Source organism: Thermomyces dupontii, assembly GCF_041956625.1.
Source record: "Thermomyces dupontii strain NRRL 2155 unplaced genomic scaffold VTN31scaffold_6, whole genome shotgun sequence".
In the NCBI taxonomy this organism is placed as follows: Eukaryota; Fungi; Ascomycota; class Eurotiomycetes; order Eurotiales; family Trichocomaceae; genus Thermomyces; species Thermomyces dupontii.
In genome coordinates this window covers 282,938-301,588 of record NW_027192312.1, presented here as the reverse complement: position 1 = coordinate 301,588, position 18,651 = coordinate 282,938, and the positions used below count along the sequence as shown (strand labels likewise).

General features: G+C 53.2%; 6 protein-coding genes across 6 annotated transcripts; 2 read left to right on the top strand and 4 right to left on the bottom strand.

Annotated features, from left to right (window-relative positions):
- Positions 1–819: 819 nt before the first annotated feature.
- On the top strand, positions 820–1,757 carry VTN31DRAFT_5955 (uncharacterized protein; the record flags this gene model as incomplete). The annotated part of the gene is made up of 4 exons (XM_069406511.1): positions 820–873; positions 935–1,325; positions 1,392–1,600; positions 1,668–1,757. The coding sequence occupies 4 exons, from the start codon at positions 820–822 to the stop codon at positions 1,755–1,757; spliced, it is 744 nt and encodes a 247-aa protein (XP_069259037.1).
- A 1,392-nt stretch (positions 1,758–3,149) lies between these two features.
- On the top strand, positions 3,150–5,348 carry VTN31DRAFT_5954 (uncharacterized protein; the record flags this gene model as incomplete). The annotated part of the gene is made up of 1 exon (XM_069406510.1): positions 3,150–5,348. The coding sequence occupies one exon, from the start codon at positions 3,150–3,152 to the stop codon at positions 5,346–5,348; it is 2,199 nt and encodes a 732-aa protein (XP_069259036.1).
- Positions 5,349–5,612: 264 nt separating this feature from the next.
- Positions 5,613–9,852, bottom strand: VTN31DRAFT_5953 (uncharacterized protein; the record flags this gene model as incomplete). The annotated part of the gene is made up of 4 exons (XM_069406509.1): positions 5,613–7,296; positions 7,345–9,296; positions 9,348–9,551; positions 9,622–9,852. 4 exons carry the CDS (start codon positions 9,850–9,852, stop codon positions 5,613–5,615), a joined length of 4,071 nt encoding a protein of 1,356 aa, XP_069259035.1.
- A 1,279-nt stretch (positions 9,853–11,131) lies between these two features.
- On the bottom strand, positions 11,132–12,977 carry VTN31DRAFT_5952 (uncharacterized protein; the record flags this gene model as incomplete). The annotated part of the gene is made up of 2 exons (XM_069406508.1): positions 11,132–11,210; positions 11,266–12,977. The coding sequence occupies 2 exons, from the start codon at positions 12,975–12,977 to the stop codon at positions 11,132–11,134; spliced, it is 1,791 nt and encodes a 596-aa protein (XP_069259034.1).
- Positions 12,978–13,807: 830 nt separating this feature from the next.
- VTN31DRAFT_5951 (uncharacterized protein) lies at positions 13,808–14,894 on the bottom strand (the record flags this gene model as incomplete). Its single annotated transcript, XM_069406507.1, has 2 exons — positions 13,808–14,651; positions 14,722–14,894. 2 exons carry the CDS (start codon positions 14,892–14,894, stop codon positions 13,808–13,810), a joined length of 1,017 nt encoding a protein of 338 aa, XP_069259033.1.
- Positions 14,895–15,240: 346 nt separating this feature from the next.
- On the bottom strand, positions 15,241–18,583 carry VTN31DRAFT_5950 (uncharacterized protein; the record flags this gene model as incomplete). Its single annotated transcript, XM_069406506.1, has 2 exons — positions 15,241–17,840; positions 17,896–18,583. The coding sequence occupies 2 exons, from the start codon at positions 18,581–18,583 to the stop codon at positions 15,241–15,243; spliced, it is 3,288 nt and encodes a 1,095-aa protein (XP_069259032.1).
- Between the last annotated feature and the right edge of the window lie 68 nt (positions 18,584–18,651).

Below are 18,651 nucleotides of genomic sequence, written 5' to 3'. Positions count from 1 at the left end.
AATCCTGGAGGACAGTAGTATTTGACTCAGGAAATTCGAATTTACCCTGCGAGTGTCAGCTGCAGAGGATCAATAATGTGTTAGAAGTGTGGCGGAAGTTGTGCTTGAACTTCTCCAGTTGGTGTCCTTGATATTATTGAAGATTATGACCATTGCTCTCGCATTTCCAAATGTTCCAGGATTGGCTGTTCCCGTATGGATAGTAGTAAGTACTCATTGTTGAGCAGATGCTCCCAGGAAGGCCATGTTGATTGTCCTGATGCACCGTATCAAAAGGGACTCGGGCAGGTAAAGTGTCCAGTTTAATCTTTCAGCAACAGCATGGATATAGGCCTCCAGAGCATGAGACTGACGTCAGATCGATTTCGTAATTCAAGTTGATGTTCTACCATCATGGATCGGATGTTCCTGAGCTAACGGCAGCTGTAGCGAAGCGACTCCTGATGGATTACCAAGCACAGCGCTCTGTTCGGCATCGAAGCATGCGGGGCATAGTATTGAAACCGTCGATGACGTGCTGCTTGCTTCAACTTTCGGGATATCCATCGAATGCCAGCACAAAGTCAAACACAAGTGCTGGGATGCATTTATTGCACCATTTGTCAGGATTCTACTAATTTCGTAGAGCGGGGAAGGAAGCTTATAAAGACAGCTTGCTCCACGGCCGTAAGCATAATGGGTTGAGTTGCTACAAACTATACTATAAAAGAGCTCAGAAATCTGATCTTTCCAAGCACTACCAAGTCTTGAGTGCCTATATTCCTGGTTGATATCAATCCAAACCTGCTTCAATAATCTAGGCAAAAGTCAGAGTCCATCATGTCCACAGCAGTCAAAGCATTCGCAATCGTCGCCGGAGTTGGGCCCGGAACGGTAAGTCTACTACTGGCGTCAAGCATTGGCTTCATATCAGAACCGAACTAACACGATCAAGGGAGCTTCTATTGCCCGCAAATTCGCCAAAACCTACCCCGTTGTCCTTCTCGCCCGCAACCCAGCGAACTTCGAGCCGGTGGTACAAGAGATCAACGCCGCGGGAGGCAGAGCCTTCGGCATCAGCACCGATCTCTCCAACTCAACCAGTGTGCGCTCGGCTTTTGATAAAATCAAGGCCGATTTATTCCCAAACACACCCCTCGCAGCTGCCATTTTCAATCCCGGCGGCGGCTTCGTGCGGAAGCCGTTCCTCGAGTTGACGGAAGAAGACTTCGTGGCCGGGTACGACAGTCAGGGCCGCGGCGGGTTCTTGTTCTCCAAGGAGTCCTTGCCATTGCTGTTAGATGGGGTTGGGAAGTTGGAGTTTCCGCCTACGTTGATCTTCACCGGTATGACCACCGCTCAATCCCATCTCCTTTGGTGACGCCATTTGACTGACTTTGGTATTTGTGCAGGTGCCACCGCGAGTGTCCGCGGCTCAGCAAACTTTGCGGCATTTGCCACAGGCAAGTTCGCTCTTCGTGCACTCTCGCAGAGCCTGGCGAGGGAGTTCGGGCCCAAGGGTGTCCATGTTTCGCATGTGATTGTGGACGGCGTCATTGATATTCCGCGAACCAAGGAGTGGAAGTTCGATCAACCGGATGCGAAGCTCAGCCCTGACGCGGTAAGTTCCCTTCCTTTCCATTCTTCCATACTGTCGCGAACTTGATCAGGGAGCGCTGACAACGTAGATCGCGGACTCATACTGGCATTTGCATACCCAACCTCGGACAACGTTTGCGCATGAATTGGATGTGAGGCCGTATGTTGAAAAGTGGTAAATACCTAGGGGTCAACAAAGTCTGTAGTAATCCTTTTGTCTCTTCCAAATGTGGTCTCGCTGTCAAGGTGAGCTTTTAGGCTTCAATTACTCAGTCAGTACTCTGTACTCTTGATCAGAACGTCGAGTCTGCTACCCTTCGAGGTCTCCACAAGTAGTTTCTGTCCGTCGTGATTCATTCTGGACGTGACTCGTCCTCGCACTCGCACTGTCCCAGAGGTTCAAGGCTCAGAGCATCTTTGTGCCCGATCGTGCTCTGTGCACTTACACATAGTATTCTTGACTGAGGACTTGTATACGGTTGCGTTTCAGTGCTTTCAATCGACGGGTGGATTGATTGGCTAGGAGTGGCTCTTGACGCGCCGAGTCAGTCACGTGAGTAGATTGGTCGTGAGTTAATCGGCCACTCAAATCGAAGTTGCTAAACTTCACTATATCCGTTGCGGCTCCTTTGGAACGACAGATGAATGCGCTTGACGAATCCGGATGGTATTGCAACTGGTGTTGATTCTGCTGAGCATGGCATTCCAACTACTGCTCTACGTAACGGTCATAGACTTCAGATCCACATTGTCGGTGCAGAGCCTGCAGTTAACGGCCGCAGACTCACTAAGCGCCTAAAATGCACATGTTGCTCAATTCGGATTCATTTCGAGAGCTTATGCACGTCAGACCCAGGATTTTGACCAAAGAAAGGCTTCCAAGTCCCCCAAGAAGACCATTGCTAGGATCAAGCTAGTGGTGTTGCAGCTAGCAGATCCCCATGCGACAACCCCTGGCGGCTACGAGTCTTCAGGTTGTCTTCGGACAACAAGTGCGAGCTCATGTGATGTCATACTAGCTATGGACTAAATAGGGGAACGTTGACGATACCCTATTTTTGTCTCTGGATCATGTTTTGAATCGTGCCAGTCGGCCATAATGACTGGGCACGACGGCCGCTGGGTGCCTCCCAAGATGCCGCTGTTGCTTTCTGGAGTCACTGCCTATAAAACAGCGGCAGTGACTCAGAATGAGATTTGCTAGCGAGTTGTGTGCCTATTGTCTCTATTCTGTTCCATAATAGCGTTGTGCCCTTTGTTGTCCCATTATTGAACAAAGCAGTGCACGAAACAATCGACTTGCAACAATAGCCATTCTGAGTCAAAGAGCTCTTTATTCCACGACGCAAAGGCATGATTGTATCCTTTTGATTTGCATTGAATCCTTCAGTCTTATATCTCCGTCTCTTGCCATTTTCTTTTTGCTCGATGCCATTGCAACTCGGCAGCTGAACTATCCATTCCGCTGGACTCGATTGTGATCAGCAACAACGCATTCGCTCCAGCTCCTGGCGACGGATACTATACTACGAAAGCAAAAGGGCGCTGGTCGCTCGCTCGACGACTAAGCCATGGTTTTCAAGTTCAACCGTTCGATCTTCCCTCTATTACCCCCATACCGCGCCGATGAGGGCTTTCAGGCGCCTCCGCCATACACGGATCCGGACGGCATTACACCTTATCTGGGGCTGAAATCGCGATTGTCACAGATCTGGATCAACCGATGGACTGTTCTGATCTTGCTCGTGCTGGTCCGCGTGATTCTGGCGATTGAAAGCTTGCAAGGCAACATGGACAACGCACAGGTGCAGGCCCTGGCCGCTTGCACCAAAGTGGAATCGATGGGCAGTGCCATGGCCTCCATGCCGCACTACATGTCGCAAGGCGTGAACGAGTTGACGGCGAGTGGGATTACCAAGGCGGTCAATGGTCTGGTGGAGGTGCTCCAACTGCTCGTCACCGGCGTGGAGGGCCTGGTGGTGTTCTTCATCAATATGATGGTGCAGACCTACCTTTGCCTGATCACTCTTGTCGTCCGGGGCAGTATTGATGCGGCAACATCGATCGTCAAGGACGTGACATCGTTCCTTGACGACGCCCTGCCCAAGATTGGCAACGATATCACCAAGGCTGCCGATGGCTTCCAAAAAGAGGTCAATAAGCTCACAGACAAGATCAACAAAGCAGTCAGCTTCTTCACTGATGATATCAAGATTCCGAAGCTGGATCTGACGGATCAAGTTGACGAACTAAAAAATCTCAAACTCCCCCCGTCTATAAACGATGCAATGAAGAAGCTCAACAACTCTGTGCCGACCTTTGATGAGGTGAAGAATGCAACCGACAATGCGATCAAGCTTCCCTTTGAATTACTCAAGAAAACAATCGACAGAGAGCTGGGTAATTATACGTTCGACGCGTCGGTCTTTCCCGTTCCTGAGAAGGAGAAGCTGTCGTTTTGCGGGGAAAATGACGGGATCAACGATTTCTTCGATGGGGTCGCTTCCAAGGTGTCTACGGCGCAAAAGGTCTTCATCGCGGTGCTGGTAATTGCGGCAGTGCTGGTTTGCCTGCCGATGGCATATCGAGAGATCCGGACCTGGCGAGCGATGAGAGAGCGATCACTTCTCGTCCGGAAAGAAGCTCACGATCCAATGGACGTGGTGTACATTGTCTCTCGACCGTACACGTCGACTGCCGGAATCAAGGCAGCGAGCTGGTTCAGCGACAGTCGTCGGCAAATCCTGGTGCGCTGGGTATTTGCGTATGCGACGTCAACGCCAGCACTGTTCCTTCTGAGTTTGGGCGTTGCCGGCCTGCTGTCGTGCCTGTGCCAGTTCATCCTGCTGCGCGTAGTGCAGCACGAAGTGCCGGGGCTGGCGGCCCAGGTGGGCGAGTTTGCAGACAAGGTGGTGGCATCGCTGAACCGCGCGTCGGAACAATGGGCTGTGGGAGTGAACAAGGTGATGCAGTCGACCGACGAGGACATCAACGAGCAACTGTTTGGTTGGGTCAACACCAGCACGACTTCGCTGAACGACACTCTCAACACGTTCCTGGACAAGACGCACGACCTCCTCGACGATGCCTTTGGCGGAACACCCTTGGAAAAGCCCGTCAGGGGGGTCTTCAACTGCCTGGTGGAAATGAAGGTGGACAGCATCCAGAAGGGGCTGACCTGGGTGCACGATCATGCCCACATCGACTTGCCGCAGATCCCCAACGACACATTCTCCGTCGGCGCGGCCGCCAGCATCGCCGGTGACAACCCGGACACCCAGAGCTTCCTGGCGAATCCGGGCGACGCCACCAGCGACCAGATCACCGAGGTTGTCGTCGATGTCACCAGCAAGCTGGAGAACAGCATCCGCACCGAGGCAATCATTTCCGGCGTGATTGTGCTCGCATGGGTTCTTATCGTCTTCATCGGCATCGTCCGTGCCCTTATCAAGTGTGTCCGCCGCGACCGCCCACGCGGCGTAGGAGGTGTTCGTCCGGAGTCCCCTTCACCCCACTCCAGCAGCACTGATGCCCCGGCCATGAGCGCCGGCAACGCCGCCGTCGATCGGAACCTCGGCCACGCAGCGTCGCTCACCGAGGCCTACAACCCCAGAAACGCCAAACAATATAATCGCCACGACTCCGACTTCCATGACCAAAAGCTGGGCTTTGCTGGTCAACGCGACTACTCTGCCGCAATATCCCACAATACGCCGGGCCTTGTCCGTGGGAGCACCTACGTCGAGTATGGTGACGAGAAGCATCATTGATCCATAGCTTGCATTCGTTTGGTTGTTTTTTTTTTTTTTTTCTTTTTGTTGGTTGGACTACTCCATACCCTTAAGCACTGCATGGCGGCGCGGCTTAGAGATCATCATTCATCTACCAGAGTCGATGAGTTGGCTGATGATGATGATGAGTTCATTAACACCTGTATCATTATCCAGTATGCACTACTGGTATAGAATCAATCCGAAATGTAAATAGATCACGACAGCATACATCCATTCAAACCAACAGGGAAATTGATTGATCTAGATGACAACGAAGAAACTCTTCTCGCCGTCTTTCGGCAGCACCCGAGCCCGTTCGATGATGGGATCGCCGCAACTGACTCTGATCCGCTCCGGAGTGGCCGGACTGTGCAGCTGCAGGACATCGGTGAGTCCCCACTGGGCCCTCGCAGCCTTGAGCGCGTCGCGAATGGCGAAGAAGACAGCGCTGCCCATGAACAGCGGGGGTTCCCCGACACCGCGGGACCGCTGAATGGTGCGCAGATTCTCCCACTCGACGCCCTTGAGAAGTGAGACGTTGAAGACCTGCGGGATATCGCGGAATGCCGGGATTTTGTAGGTGCCGGGCCCCCTGGTGGCGATCTGCCCGCTGGCGCGGTGCCACAGGCTCTCCTCCGTCGTGAAGAGGCCCTGGCCCTGGATGAACGCGCCCTCGATCTGTCCGTAGTCGATCGCCGGGTTGATGCTGCGGCCGACGTCCATCTTGATGTCTGCGCGCAGACACGTCCAGTCCCCCGTTAGCGTGTCAATCTGCACCTCCGCCGCCGTGACGCCCTGCGTAAAGTAGAAGAACATCTGGCCCTTGTTCTCGCCCCAGACGTACCCGATGTCCGGTGTCCGGTAGAAACCGTTCGCGGAGAGGTTGACCCGGTCCATGTACGCCGCGCGCGCCAGCTCCTTCATAGTCGCGTGCGGCATGCGCTCCCGGTAGGGCTTCAGCCGCTCATTGAGCTGCTGGCAGGCGTTGTAGATCGCGTACCCGTTCAGGTCCGAGCTGGCCGATGCAGCGGTCGCCGAGGTGTTGGCCACTGTGTTCGTCGCCGTTTCCGAGATGTGCACATCGGACAGCGGTACCTGCAGGGCCTCCGCGGCGATCATCGTCATCTTGGTATGGAGGCCCTGGCCCATCTCGGTCCCGCCGTGGGCCACCAGCACGCTGCCGTCTTGGTAAATGTGCACCAGGGCTCCGGCTTGGTTGAGATGGAACGCCGTGAACGAGATGCCGAATTTGGTCGGGATCAATGCCATCCCTCTCTTGGACCACTTGTGTGTCCGGTTGTATTCGTCCACCGCCTTGCGGCGCTCCCAGTAGGAGCTCTCCTCGATGACCTGCTGGTACATGAGCGGCACGAACCAGTCCCGCAGCTCCTGGCGGAAATGGGTCTTGTCGCCGGGCCGGTACATGTTCCGCATCCGCAGGTCGTCCACGGAGATTCCCAGTTGGTCCGCCACCTCAGACATCATGGATTCGCACATGAACATGCCCTGTGGGCCGCCGAAACCCCGGAAGGCCGTGTTAGAGACTGTGTTCGTCTTGCAGACTCGTCCACGGACGTGGACATTCGGGATGTTGTAAACGCCATCGATGTGGGTTAGCGCCCGTTCGATAACGGCACCGGAGAGTTCCTGCGTATGACCACCGTTCGCGTACACATCGGCGTCAAAGGCCAGCAGCTTTCCGTCCTTGGTAACGCCAACCTTCCACTTGCATAGAAACGGATGACGTTGGCCGGAAGTGACGATATCTTCGTCCCGGTTAAGCATGCAACGAACAGGACGTTTCGTTTTGTTGGCAGCTGTGGCACAAATGCACGCCAGCTGGACCGACCGGGTCTCTTTGCCTCCGAAACCACCGCCCAGTCGCTTGACTCTCGCAATCACTTTATTCGCTGCAACGTCGGTAACCCGTGCGACATACAATTGGCTTTCCATTGTCAGCATGCATCCTATGTACGTCGGTCGCTGAACTCACGTTTCTGTAGGATTTTGTGTGGAGCTAAAGACCTCGAATTCGCCATCTTCCGGCTTGGGAAGAACGAGGCAGGCCTGTGATTCTAGATAAAAGTGCTCCTGACCACCCATTCTCGAGACGCCGGTGAAGATGTGGTCGGCCTTCTTAAAAGCTTCCTCGGTGTCACCGTTCTTGATGGACGGACAATGATCGAAATATGAACCGGCTTCGATCGCTTCCTCGATGGTGAGGATGGCCGGTAGTTCTTCGTATTCGATCTTGACGGCCCGTGATCCCTTTTCTGCAAGTCTTGGTGATTTGGCCAGGATCATCCCAATGGGTTGACCAGCAGTAAACACCTCATCCACTGCAAAGAATTGCTCGTCACTAACAACGGCTCCCCACCAGTTCGCTTCCGGAGAAGGGAGGTCTCGGTGATCGACAAAGTCGTAAACACCGGGAATCTCGAGAGCAGCGGAATAGTCAACGCTGCGAATCCTCGCCCGCGGTTTGGTGGACAGCACAAGGCAACCGTAGAGCTCGTTCTTCTGCGGCGGGATGTCATCCGTGTACTGAGCCTCCCCGGTGCATTGTTTCAGAGCGGAAACATGAGCTTGAGGTTTTCCAACGATATTCTTCTGGTATGCTACCGATGCGTCCAGGTCCTTTGAGCCAGTCGAAATCGACCGCTCAATCTCTCTGATAACATCAGGATCGACGTCTTGCTTCAGGTCCTCAAAGTTGGAGAGGACGTCGTAGAAGAAACGATAGAAATACCCCAAGGCAAGAGATTTGCGATACGTTGCCATGCCACCAGGAACACTGTATGGCAAGTCAAAATCCCTTTCCAGAGCACTCATAACCCCTTCGAGAGTACTAGGATCGGTAACATTCTTGCCCAGGATGTAATTTTCAGCCTCCTTCGCCGATATAGTCATCGGAGCCATTCCGCCATACACAAAGCTAGCGCCGAGGACGTCATGCGACGGGGAGAGTGACACTCGCAAAGCTGCATTCACAATGGCAATATCGTCGTCCTTTCGCTTAGATTGCTTGTATGTTCGGATATAGTCTCGGTCACCAGATATTGGAATCCGTAGAGCAACAATGACGGCATCTGGAGGGAGAGCTGTTTGACGGTAGCCCTTGAAAAACTCCGTCATGGGAATTTCAGTCTCCTTCGCCAAAGACTTCGCCACGAGGACGGTGCCAGTAGCCACGAAGATGGGGTTCAAATCCGAAATAGGCGATGCTGTCGCGAGATTTCCGGCCGGTGAGGCGACATTTCGGACCTGTCGTCCAGCAAAGTAGCGAAGCTGTTTCCTGATGGCAGCGAATGGTTGGCCCTGGACAGGGCCGTACCGATTAAGAGCCTCGTCACAAATCCATTCTAGATCCGTCAGGGACACGTTCGCACCGAGACGCAGGTGATCATGATGGAACGAGTATGAACGAAGCTCGGCAATGTCGCCGACGTACACGGACGGATCGTATTGCATTGCCTTGAACTTGATCTCGATTTGGGTTTCTGTGCTGCCACCGACAAGTTTCGCATGCGGGCATACGTTCTTGATTTCCAGCAACTGCTGCAGCGTCACCGGCCGATACCACTTCTTCCATTTGTTACCGAAGACCAGGGGCTTGAATTCGTGCTTTCTCAGCGCTGGCGGGAAAATCAACTCGGTGTCGGGATTGTATGGAATGAACTGAGGTTTCGGCAGGTTGAGATCCTTGCCGTTGACTCCATTCGGCATGTTGGGCGCCTTGCAACAGCCGCCCGTGCCATCTTTCTTTTCCATACAACACCCAGATCCCCCATTTACCATGGCATTCTTGCATCCGCGAGCGGAGAAACTTTGAGCCGCATCTAGTATAGGACGATAGCCTGTACACCGGCAAAGGTTGCCATCAAAGGCCTCCTCAATCTCAGGTTCAGACGGTTGTGGGTTATTCCGCAAGAGAGCGTAGAGACTCTGCGGAACCATGAATCAACGGCCTCCTCGGGCTAAATAAAGAGGACGCACCATCACAATACCTGGCGTACAGAACCCACACTGACTCCCATTGCCCAGTGCGATCCTCTGCTGAACTGGATGTGGGTTCTTGACATTCCCAATGCCCTCGACGGTGATGACATGTTTCCCGTCGACGCTGACGACCGGCGCCAGACATGCATTCACCGAAGCGTGATAAAGCTTTCCTGTCGTGGGATTTACATACGAGACCACCTTGACAGATGTGTCAGCCCGGTTCTCGATGGACCCCACTGTGTTAAGTGCAAGCAGACATATCACATACCACTGTGCAAGCGCCGCAACCACCCTCCGCACAGCCCAGTTTGGTCCCTGTCAGCCCGATCCCGCGCAAATACTCCAACAGGGTCAGTTCTGGATCGACGTCATCCAACACCACTCGGGTCCCGTTGAGATAGAACCGGATCGTGTCATCGTAGTCCTGGGTGACCGCAGCCAAATCGGCGAGCTGACCAGCAGCGACGGTAGATTTTGTCGAGATCTTGCACACAGTCATGATGAAGAAGTGTAGTAATGTTGATGTATGTAAATCAGGATGCGGTCAACGGAATCAAAACAACTGAAGGTGCTTCAGCCCGTCATTCCAGTCATGGCGAAGCTCTCCACCTTTCGTTGCGGGGGATAAGGCGAGCGAATGGATAAGCGTTGCCAAGAATAGCAGCGTGCCACTTTGGCCCACAATGACCCACATAAGTCATGTGATAGATCCAGATTGGAAAGTTGCTTAGGGCTCTGAGCTTCTATAACCCTAATGTGCTCCGTGTACTCCGTACTCCGTACATACTCGAATAGGCGCGACAGATCACGCCCTCAAACGTACCTGGACAGGAAATACTCTGTACTGGAAAGAAAATAACTCCAAGTCCAAGAATCGAACCCTCAGTTTCTCAAACCAGCCACACACCAGCCACAATGCAGCGCCGATGCATCGGTACATCTCAACCTGAACCTCGGAGAGCTCAAAGCATCATTCAAATCACCAAAATTCCATCAACTCCAATCGAAACACATCATAAACGTAGTTCAAATGACTCGGTAGAGCTCTAAAATCCATCAATGCTGAAAATAGAAAGTCTTCGTAGCAAAAAGTAAAAGAGTTAAAGGTGCCTTCTTGAATCTCCCTCAAGTTTGACCTGGCCTTTAACTCCCCATATCATCATCGGCGCAACAGGGTTCCAGGCTGGGGAGATCAGCCACCCTTGCAGCTCGAAAGCTGTAGGCCTTTACCACTAGGCCATTGCCCCTAGACATGTACTGGGGCTCTGGATTTTGTGAGTGATAACTGGCCATCGACATGCCTCGTTGGGAAGGATGGGTCTGATTTGCTTTGTTTGGACAACAGGTTGGTATTCACTGTGAGACACTAAAACTAAAACAATGCATATTGAAGTAGTTCAAGGCCGACTACTTGGACTCGGTGACCTCGTTTTGGTCTGTCGCTAACAGAAATGATTCATTTGATTGCCCGAAGGTCTAGGGTTCTGTTAGAAAGAGGTTCTGACTCGGGCTATTGGGCGTCCGTCGCCGACCCTCCGGGAGCTCGGCGCGATCGGATGAAGCAGCCCGAGCCGTCGAGGCGTGGATCAATCTATCCATTGCAGCGTTCATGCAAGTTCAAACGGGCCACGGATCGCTGCTCCAAATGGAGGACTGAAGCCATGGATCTAGTCCGTTATGGCGTACCAGTACTCTCACCCTCGAGTACTAGGACTGCCTGGTCGACGGAATGTGCAGGACGCTCGAGCCCCACGTCCAATTCTTGCGGCACATTGGTATCAGAACAATAGAGTCCGGACACCAGCAAAATCCTTCTCCTGTTCCTGCCACTGCTTCCGCTCCAGAGTGCTCCGTTTCCTAGAGCTACTAGTCAACACGATGCGGATATAGGTCATATCATCAGTACACATACCAAAAAGCACGAACAAGCCGCCAGATTTCAGTATCCATCAAATTCCACGCCTCAGCTATCCCCCGAATGCCAATACGATTCGAAGTTTTGACCCGGGTAGTCTCCAGGGCTTTGCCGATGAGCTCGTTTGCTGTCTGTAGGGATGCGTCTTGAACTTTGGCCTGGACCATGCTTTCTGGGGTTTCATCATCTCTAGGTAGTCTGAAACCAAGTCGCCACTTCAAATCGTCAAGAAAAGTGGACGGAAGTTCCATTCCAGTCTCGGGAAGGTCCTCAAGCGTCATCCAGAAGGTACGCGAGAAGGCGACCTCGCCGGCAACGGCATCCCTCAATGCCATAACGCGGGACGCGCTACCACGCTCAGGCTCAAGGAGATCTTTCGTCACCTCATGCAGCCAAGGATCCCGCGGGGTCTCGCGTCGGATGTATCTGGTAGTGACATGATTGGATCCACGTAGGAGGACGAGCAAGGTGTAGGGATGTGGAACAACACCGATAGTGTAATGATCGTCGGAATCAATGAATGAGGGCGCTACGGTGATGGGACTCTTCTTGGACCTGGAAGTGCATGGCTGACACGATGGGTAGAAAGGTGGACATGACTGCGGAAGAACAGATCGAGGGCACTTTGCCAGGGTCTTGGCCAGGTGCATGGCAGGTTCAACCAAGGCGGTTGTATTATCTGGGAAGGGCTTCAGCACGGTAAAACCCGACTGGAAGCCGTCGAGGAACGTATTGTGGAGATGAGCATTGATCAGTTCTGCCAGCAAAAGGTGCCGAGTAGCTGTGGACTCTGGGTGTCGCTCAGCCAAAGCAGGGTACATAGACTCGATTGTATCTGTTCCGTAGTAGGCCAATGAAGTCGTTTTATTCACGCTGAGAAGCTCTGCAGGAATGAAATCCAAGATCGACTTCGGTTTCCCATCGACTCCCTTGCTCGCGGCCTTGTTGCCACTATCATTCCTGACATTCTTGATCGCTTCCCTGATTGCCTCATTGATCTTGTCTTTACCACCAGCGAAAAACGCAGTGCCAAGTTTATCGATGCGGGTGAGACGGCTTTCATCAACACCACGCCGGAGGTTAGAGAGGAAGTCATCATCGTAACGTGCCATCGGGACACACCGCCAATCGACCAGTAGACCGGTGCCCATGTGACCCCAGGCGAGCCACTTCAGAAAGTCTGACTCCAGGGCCGGGTCCAACTTGGCCCGCGCAACCTCCTGGTAAAGGGGATTAATTCTCGCCTCGCTTGCGACGAGTACTACCGGCTGGAACCCCTTTGCATACCACGCTCGGCGCCATGTCAACAGCAGCTCGTCATCTGCCTCCCGTTCTTCACTGTTGCGTTCAGAATCGGGCTGGTAGAATGTATACACGACCTGTCTCTTGGGCGAGGGCGGAATGGCCGTTTGCTCCTCCTCCGGTGTGATCGACGGGGAGAACGGGTTCAGCCATTTCCAGTGACTATACGAATTGGACACCCCGCTGTTACTGTTCTGCGCCAGCGTCTCGCGGGCTCCGGTACTGATGACGAGGCGCAGATTGTCCACAGTTGGTAATTTTGGGCGAGGAATCCACTCTGATGGACGGAGACTTGCGGTCTTCGAAAAAGGAGTCTGCTGAACTGAGTCTGGAGAATCGAGGAAGAGCAGTAGCAAGACTACTATCAGCCCAATGATGGCCAGTGAAGACGATCTGTGACGGAGCATGGTTCCGATAGAGCACTATCCATCTAGGACGTTTGTCAACGAAAACCGAATATCTCAGCGCATAGGTATTGCAGCCAGAGACACAGAAACAAGAAATATACTGAGCATTTTGAATGAGTTGAAGGGGATTTGGTCTGTTTTGCCGTCTCCGGAAGATTTCATGTTTGACTCTGACGTTGGGGGCCTAATTATTCTCACAAGTGAACCCTAGAAGGATCATCTCAGAAGAATAGATGCGCCAATCGGTTCCTTGCAGAGAGGATTGAACCGTTGGTCACATGGGGGCCAAGAACCTAACAACTGAAGTGCCGAGGGAGTTTCATCAATTTAACACACTCAGTCGTTCTTCATTATTCCACTCTCAAGGGCCAAGTCCAATATCAACCTTTATCCAGTTATCCATTAGTTCATCACTTCCTCACCCTTTTGGTAGCTCTACGATAGGTAGGCCTACCATCGCAGAAGCTAGACGCGGATGTTGGCATCCCTTTGCCTCCGACTTATCCTCCACGTCTGGGCTGAAGACGAATTACTCCCGATGAGATCCATGACATGAATCCTGGTGGCCATCTAATTTTCGACGGGTTGATTAAGTGGAGTTACTTAATACCGGAGATGTTAATACTATTGCGCGGGATCGGTGGAAAATTGAACCTAGTTTACTTTCTAGAGCACCCACCCTCGCACCTTGGCTGACATCATACTGGATCGTATCCTAATACGAGTGAGTACTCAGCAAATCTGTAGCTTACTCGTCCAATGGTGCTTACCAACAGTCCAGAACAATACAGCAAGAACAAGTCACCGTCTATGTACATTACATTCTAGGTCTATATATCACTAGTAACACACTGTAGAACCTCCTCCACAGCCCAATCCAACACCTCTGTCATCGGAATCCTGCCCTGTCCCGGCGCAACCCTAACGCCAGCATCGGTGCGGACATTGACGGCCTGACCGGCTAGTCGCAGGAGTTCCTGTTCAGTTTGATCTTGACCAGCGGCGAACCGAGCATCTAAGGACGGCGATCTTGACCCATCCTCCTGTTGTTCGTCCTCTGGAAGCAATAGCCAAGCATGGTCGCGAACGTATCGCGGCCAGACAATGTCATCAACGTATCCGGGGGGGTCGGTCCAGAAGTTCTGATGCTCCGGGAGCAGCTCCTGCCCATTCTTCTCCAGATCGACGGGCTCTAACCCTTCCATGCCGGGAATCTCTTCACCCGGTTCCTTCACGGGCGTCGGCGCGGGCCCGATCGTGACGTACCCACTACGCGCTTCCCGTCTGGCTTTGACAAGATCATACGGCGCCGGGAGGAACAAATGAAGATGCATTTTCTCATGCACAGGGCGGAGGACATGCTGCGGAGCCTCGGACGGCGGCGGCGCGTACAACAAAAACCCTTCCATGAACGCGACTACCAGTCCCTGCTGGTTTTCAGAACCTGCTTCGGACAGTCGAGCGCTGACCGCGGCTCGGAGCTTCTCGATTTGGGACCTGTCCACGCCCGGGTCCGACGCAGGATTCTGATCCTCTTTGCTCCGGAGCCGCGGTGGGAGCGTCCCATGTTCGCGTACGTATCCCAGCGAGGCGGTCAGGAAGGAGACATTGATAGCTCCAATGGTGTCCCAATCCTGGACTTTCTCGCCCTTCGCCGTTGTGGTGACCGGGATCCTGAGTTCCGTAGGCCTTGCTCAGCGCGAGCCAGTCTCAATGACTCGAGATAATAATTCATGGAACGTACTTGTCATCGGGATAGTAAAAGTCGTCCTCGTGGATGATGAACGTTCTAAGTTTGCCTTCAATTGCGAAAACCTCTCTCAACAGCCGCGCCAGGGTCGTTTTCCCGCTGGACGAAGGCCCCGAAATCCCAATTATGATGGTCTTTGGCCCCGCCGACGGTTGGGCGGCGGCCATTTTGTCGCCCTGCCGAGCCAATTTTCAGGAGTGAATCTTTGGGCTTCCTGAGCACGATGGGACGATGAGCTAGTGCGGGGCTAGTCTACGCTTGGTACCCGATAAGATAACGATAAGATAAGGATTGGAGATGGCTTCAACTACTCCGTACTCCATACAGTGCTTCTTATTTCCAAAGACGGGAATCATCTGGAATCATTCCTCCCTCCCTGACTCCGTTATGAGGTATTCAAATACTTTACCGAATCTTTGATAGGACTTCCAATAAGACCTGCCATGCCCAAACCATAACTCCTAGCCCATGGGTACTAGTAGTATCCTCCCACTACAGGAATCAAGACCACAATTATCCACCAAATAAGCTCTTCACAGGCGCTTCATTGCCGCTCTTTGTCACACTCGCTGGAGTAGGCGGCGTCCACGGTGAAAACTTCTTCGTCGGGGACTCGGAGCTGAACCGGACGGCCTTGCGCTTGGTCGGCGTTTTCGGGGTCATAGGCGTTGGTGGTGATGCCGCCGGCATGTCCGCATGGTCGTCGGGAATCGGAAGCTCATGGCGGTCAAAGAACCCCACAGCTTCTCGAAGGTAGGCAGGTTCTGCATCATCTCCGTCGTCCGGTAACGGAATGAACCGCTCCCGCTGGATGATCGCGTTCATCGTCGGGTCGTCCAGCATGTCCTTCTCGGCATGCCGCAGTTCGGAGCTGGTCATCTCCTGTCGTCTCCGTAGCATCTTCTCCTCGAGCGTGCCCTTGAGAACTAGCGTTTCGACGAATACCGGTCGGGTCTGACCGATACGGTGAGCGCGCTTGATCGCCTGGCTTTCCACGTTTGGTCGCCAGATTGGATTTACTATGAACACCCGAGACGCGCGGGCGATGTGCAGTCCATGAGCAGCCTGTCTCAGGTCTAGAAGCAGAACCCGAACGCTGTCGCCCTCCTCGAAGAGTTGCAGGTACTCCGTCTTGAGTGTAGCCTTCAATGAGCCAGCGTAGATACGGAAGTCAATACCAAGCAGTTCGAGACCTTCCGCAATCCAGAATGCAGTGTTGTTGTTCTCATAGAAGATGATGATCTTTTCCTCCTTGTGCAATTCTTGAACCCTGTCCAGCAGGTACGTGAGTTTCGCAGACGCTGTGCCAAGGAGTTTCGTCCGTGAAAGCGGAGACTCGGCCGGTAGTCGTTTCGTCAGGCCCTTGGAGAAAGACTTTCTTGAGGACTTGTGTTCTTCAGGCTTGTTTCTTGGAGTGAGATTATCGGCAGTTACGGCAACATGGCCGCTCGTGGAGGACTTATTATTTCCCGTCCGATCCAAAATTTTGCGACGAGCCACTATTCCTTCACCGGCGAGGCCTTCCGCCGGGTCATCGGCAGTGAGATGCGACGTCACAAACTTCTGAGCAAACCGTGCCTCGGAAATCCCGAGTAGCAAAGGCTTCTCTGTGTTCTCATCGGGCGTGAGACTCCACAGCGCGCGAGCAGCTTCAGGAAAATCTTGCAGGTATACTCCGAGCTCATGGAAGCGACAAAAGGCCATGTAACTCTTGCAGTTGAGTGCCAATCGTCCAATTTTCAAGCCATCCACCAACAGCTCGATGTCCTCTGGAGGAATTCGGTCCCGATTTTTCTCCAGGTATGTCGAGGCCAGCTCGACTGTGGACTCAATGTGTTCCTTCTGAAATCCGGTCCACCAGAAACCCGCCTGTCGCAAGTTGTTGATGACCTGACTAAGATATTTTCGATTCCGGCTATGGAACATGTAGTCCTGATCCTGTCGCTCGGATGTGACCGCGTTGACCGTTAAGAACAACAGGAACATATTAATGGTCAGTTTGTCGTAGAACGTAGGCTCGAGGTGAACCACCGAATTATGCAGTCTCGGCAAGGGTATCTCGCGATCAATGACCTCCAATCGGTGTCGCACAACAAGGCCCTGGAGAACAGCTCGCAGAGATGGCGACTTCCTCCGCTTACCATCCGGACCTACAGGCTTGATGTATTTTGCCCAGTTCGCGGGGTCGTGGTTGCGAGAATTGGACCACGGTTGCAACTTGAGGTATTCCACGACGACGAGTCGCAGCTTGTCCAGATCCTTCAGCTCTTCAGCTAATGACTCTGTCCGTTTTCGAGACTGCAGGACGGATGACGCTACGTCCCCGGGCAATTTTTCGTCATCGGACACGGTTTCCAGAGACGCCAAGCTCATTTCCAGACCATAAAGACCGGTAGAAGGAGTTCCGGAAACAATCCATCGCCGTTCAACATGCAGCTGGTCAAGCATGTGAATAGCATTTGTCTTATGGCCATGACCGGCAAAGTTATGGCCTTCGTCTACGATGATGCGCAGCCAGTGAAACTTCTTCAGCGGTGATTCACCGGTCGCGACGGTGGGAGCAAGACTGGCCTCGGCATCGCCGGCTTCTTTTTCGAAGCGAGGCTGGGAGAAAAGAATCACATCGTAGTGTAGAAGCTGCTCCGCAGAAGGAGTTTTATCATCTTTCGAGCGAAGGACAAGAACTCGCAGACCGGATGTGTGCATTTCAATTTGTGACAACCACTGGTCCACAAGATTTTGAGGCACGACTACAATGGTTCCTGAGTTGAGCACGAGATGGGTGGGTGGTGGTCGCGTCTTCCATCCCTCTCGACTCTGGTATCTTGACGGTGGAGGAGGGATCACGTAATGACCGCGATTCCTTTCACACGCCTGGATGCAGCGATTGAAACTGAAACCAGCTTGGCTCAGTGTCCGAAAATGGCTTTCCCAGGGGACAGAGAATCGGCCAGCCGTGGAGGCAGCCATGTCCATCAACGACCCGGTAGTAGGGCGAGTTGGACATGACTCCATATACTCGATTGGAATCTTTGGAACATGGCCTCGCGTAGCTAGGATGACCGCCAAACAGATCAGGGTTTTCCCGCAGCCCATTGTCTCTGCAAGGATTCCTGCAATGATGGATCAGCGACTGTATCCGGAAGGGCAATAAGTTAATGGACTCACCTCCACAAGCTTCCGAGTACAATCTCTTCTCGCGAACAATATTTCCCTCTTCCTTGTCATAGTAATACTCCTGACCCGTCGGCGTGTGGGAGACCTGCAAGCGAGGATCCAGCATCTGCTTGGGCTGGACCTCCCTCTGAATCATCGTAGCCGCTGTGCGAGCCTGGAACGGGTACAGTGCAGTTCTTAGGCCATCGACGCCCTGGGCCTCATCAATAGGCGTGCCACTTGTGCTTGCTAGAACTCTGCAAATTGCCTCCCGCCCATACCAATCACGCACCTCATCAACCTGGGCATCCGGGTTGTCCAAAGTATTGAAGATATACCAAAGAGATTCTTCATCTCCTGCACACTGGCTACCCGGCGCCGAGGAATGGCTGAAATCTCCCTCCCAAGCTTCGGGCGATTTGTCGACTGCGGACATGACTACTTTCAGTGCCCGCCGAAGAGATGGGCTATCCCGAGGCATTGCATTGCGCGCAACGTCATCGGGCAGCACATGGACGCGAACAAACGACGGAGACCCTGCGTGATCGGGCCATTCGCATCTGATCCAGCCGTGTCTCTCCAGTCCGGCCAGTTCCGCCTCCGGGAACGTTCCGGCGTCTTTTCTCAGGACGCCAACCGGAATGTATTCGGCAGCTGCCACAGATCGGCCGCCACCGCGACCCCTGGCTTGAGGAGCCATGATCAACTGCACGATCCGTCCATGCCGCCGACAGTTCGACGGCTGGGTATGCCTATAACTACTGTCGT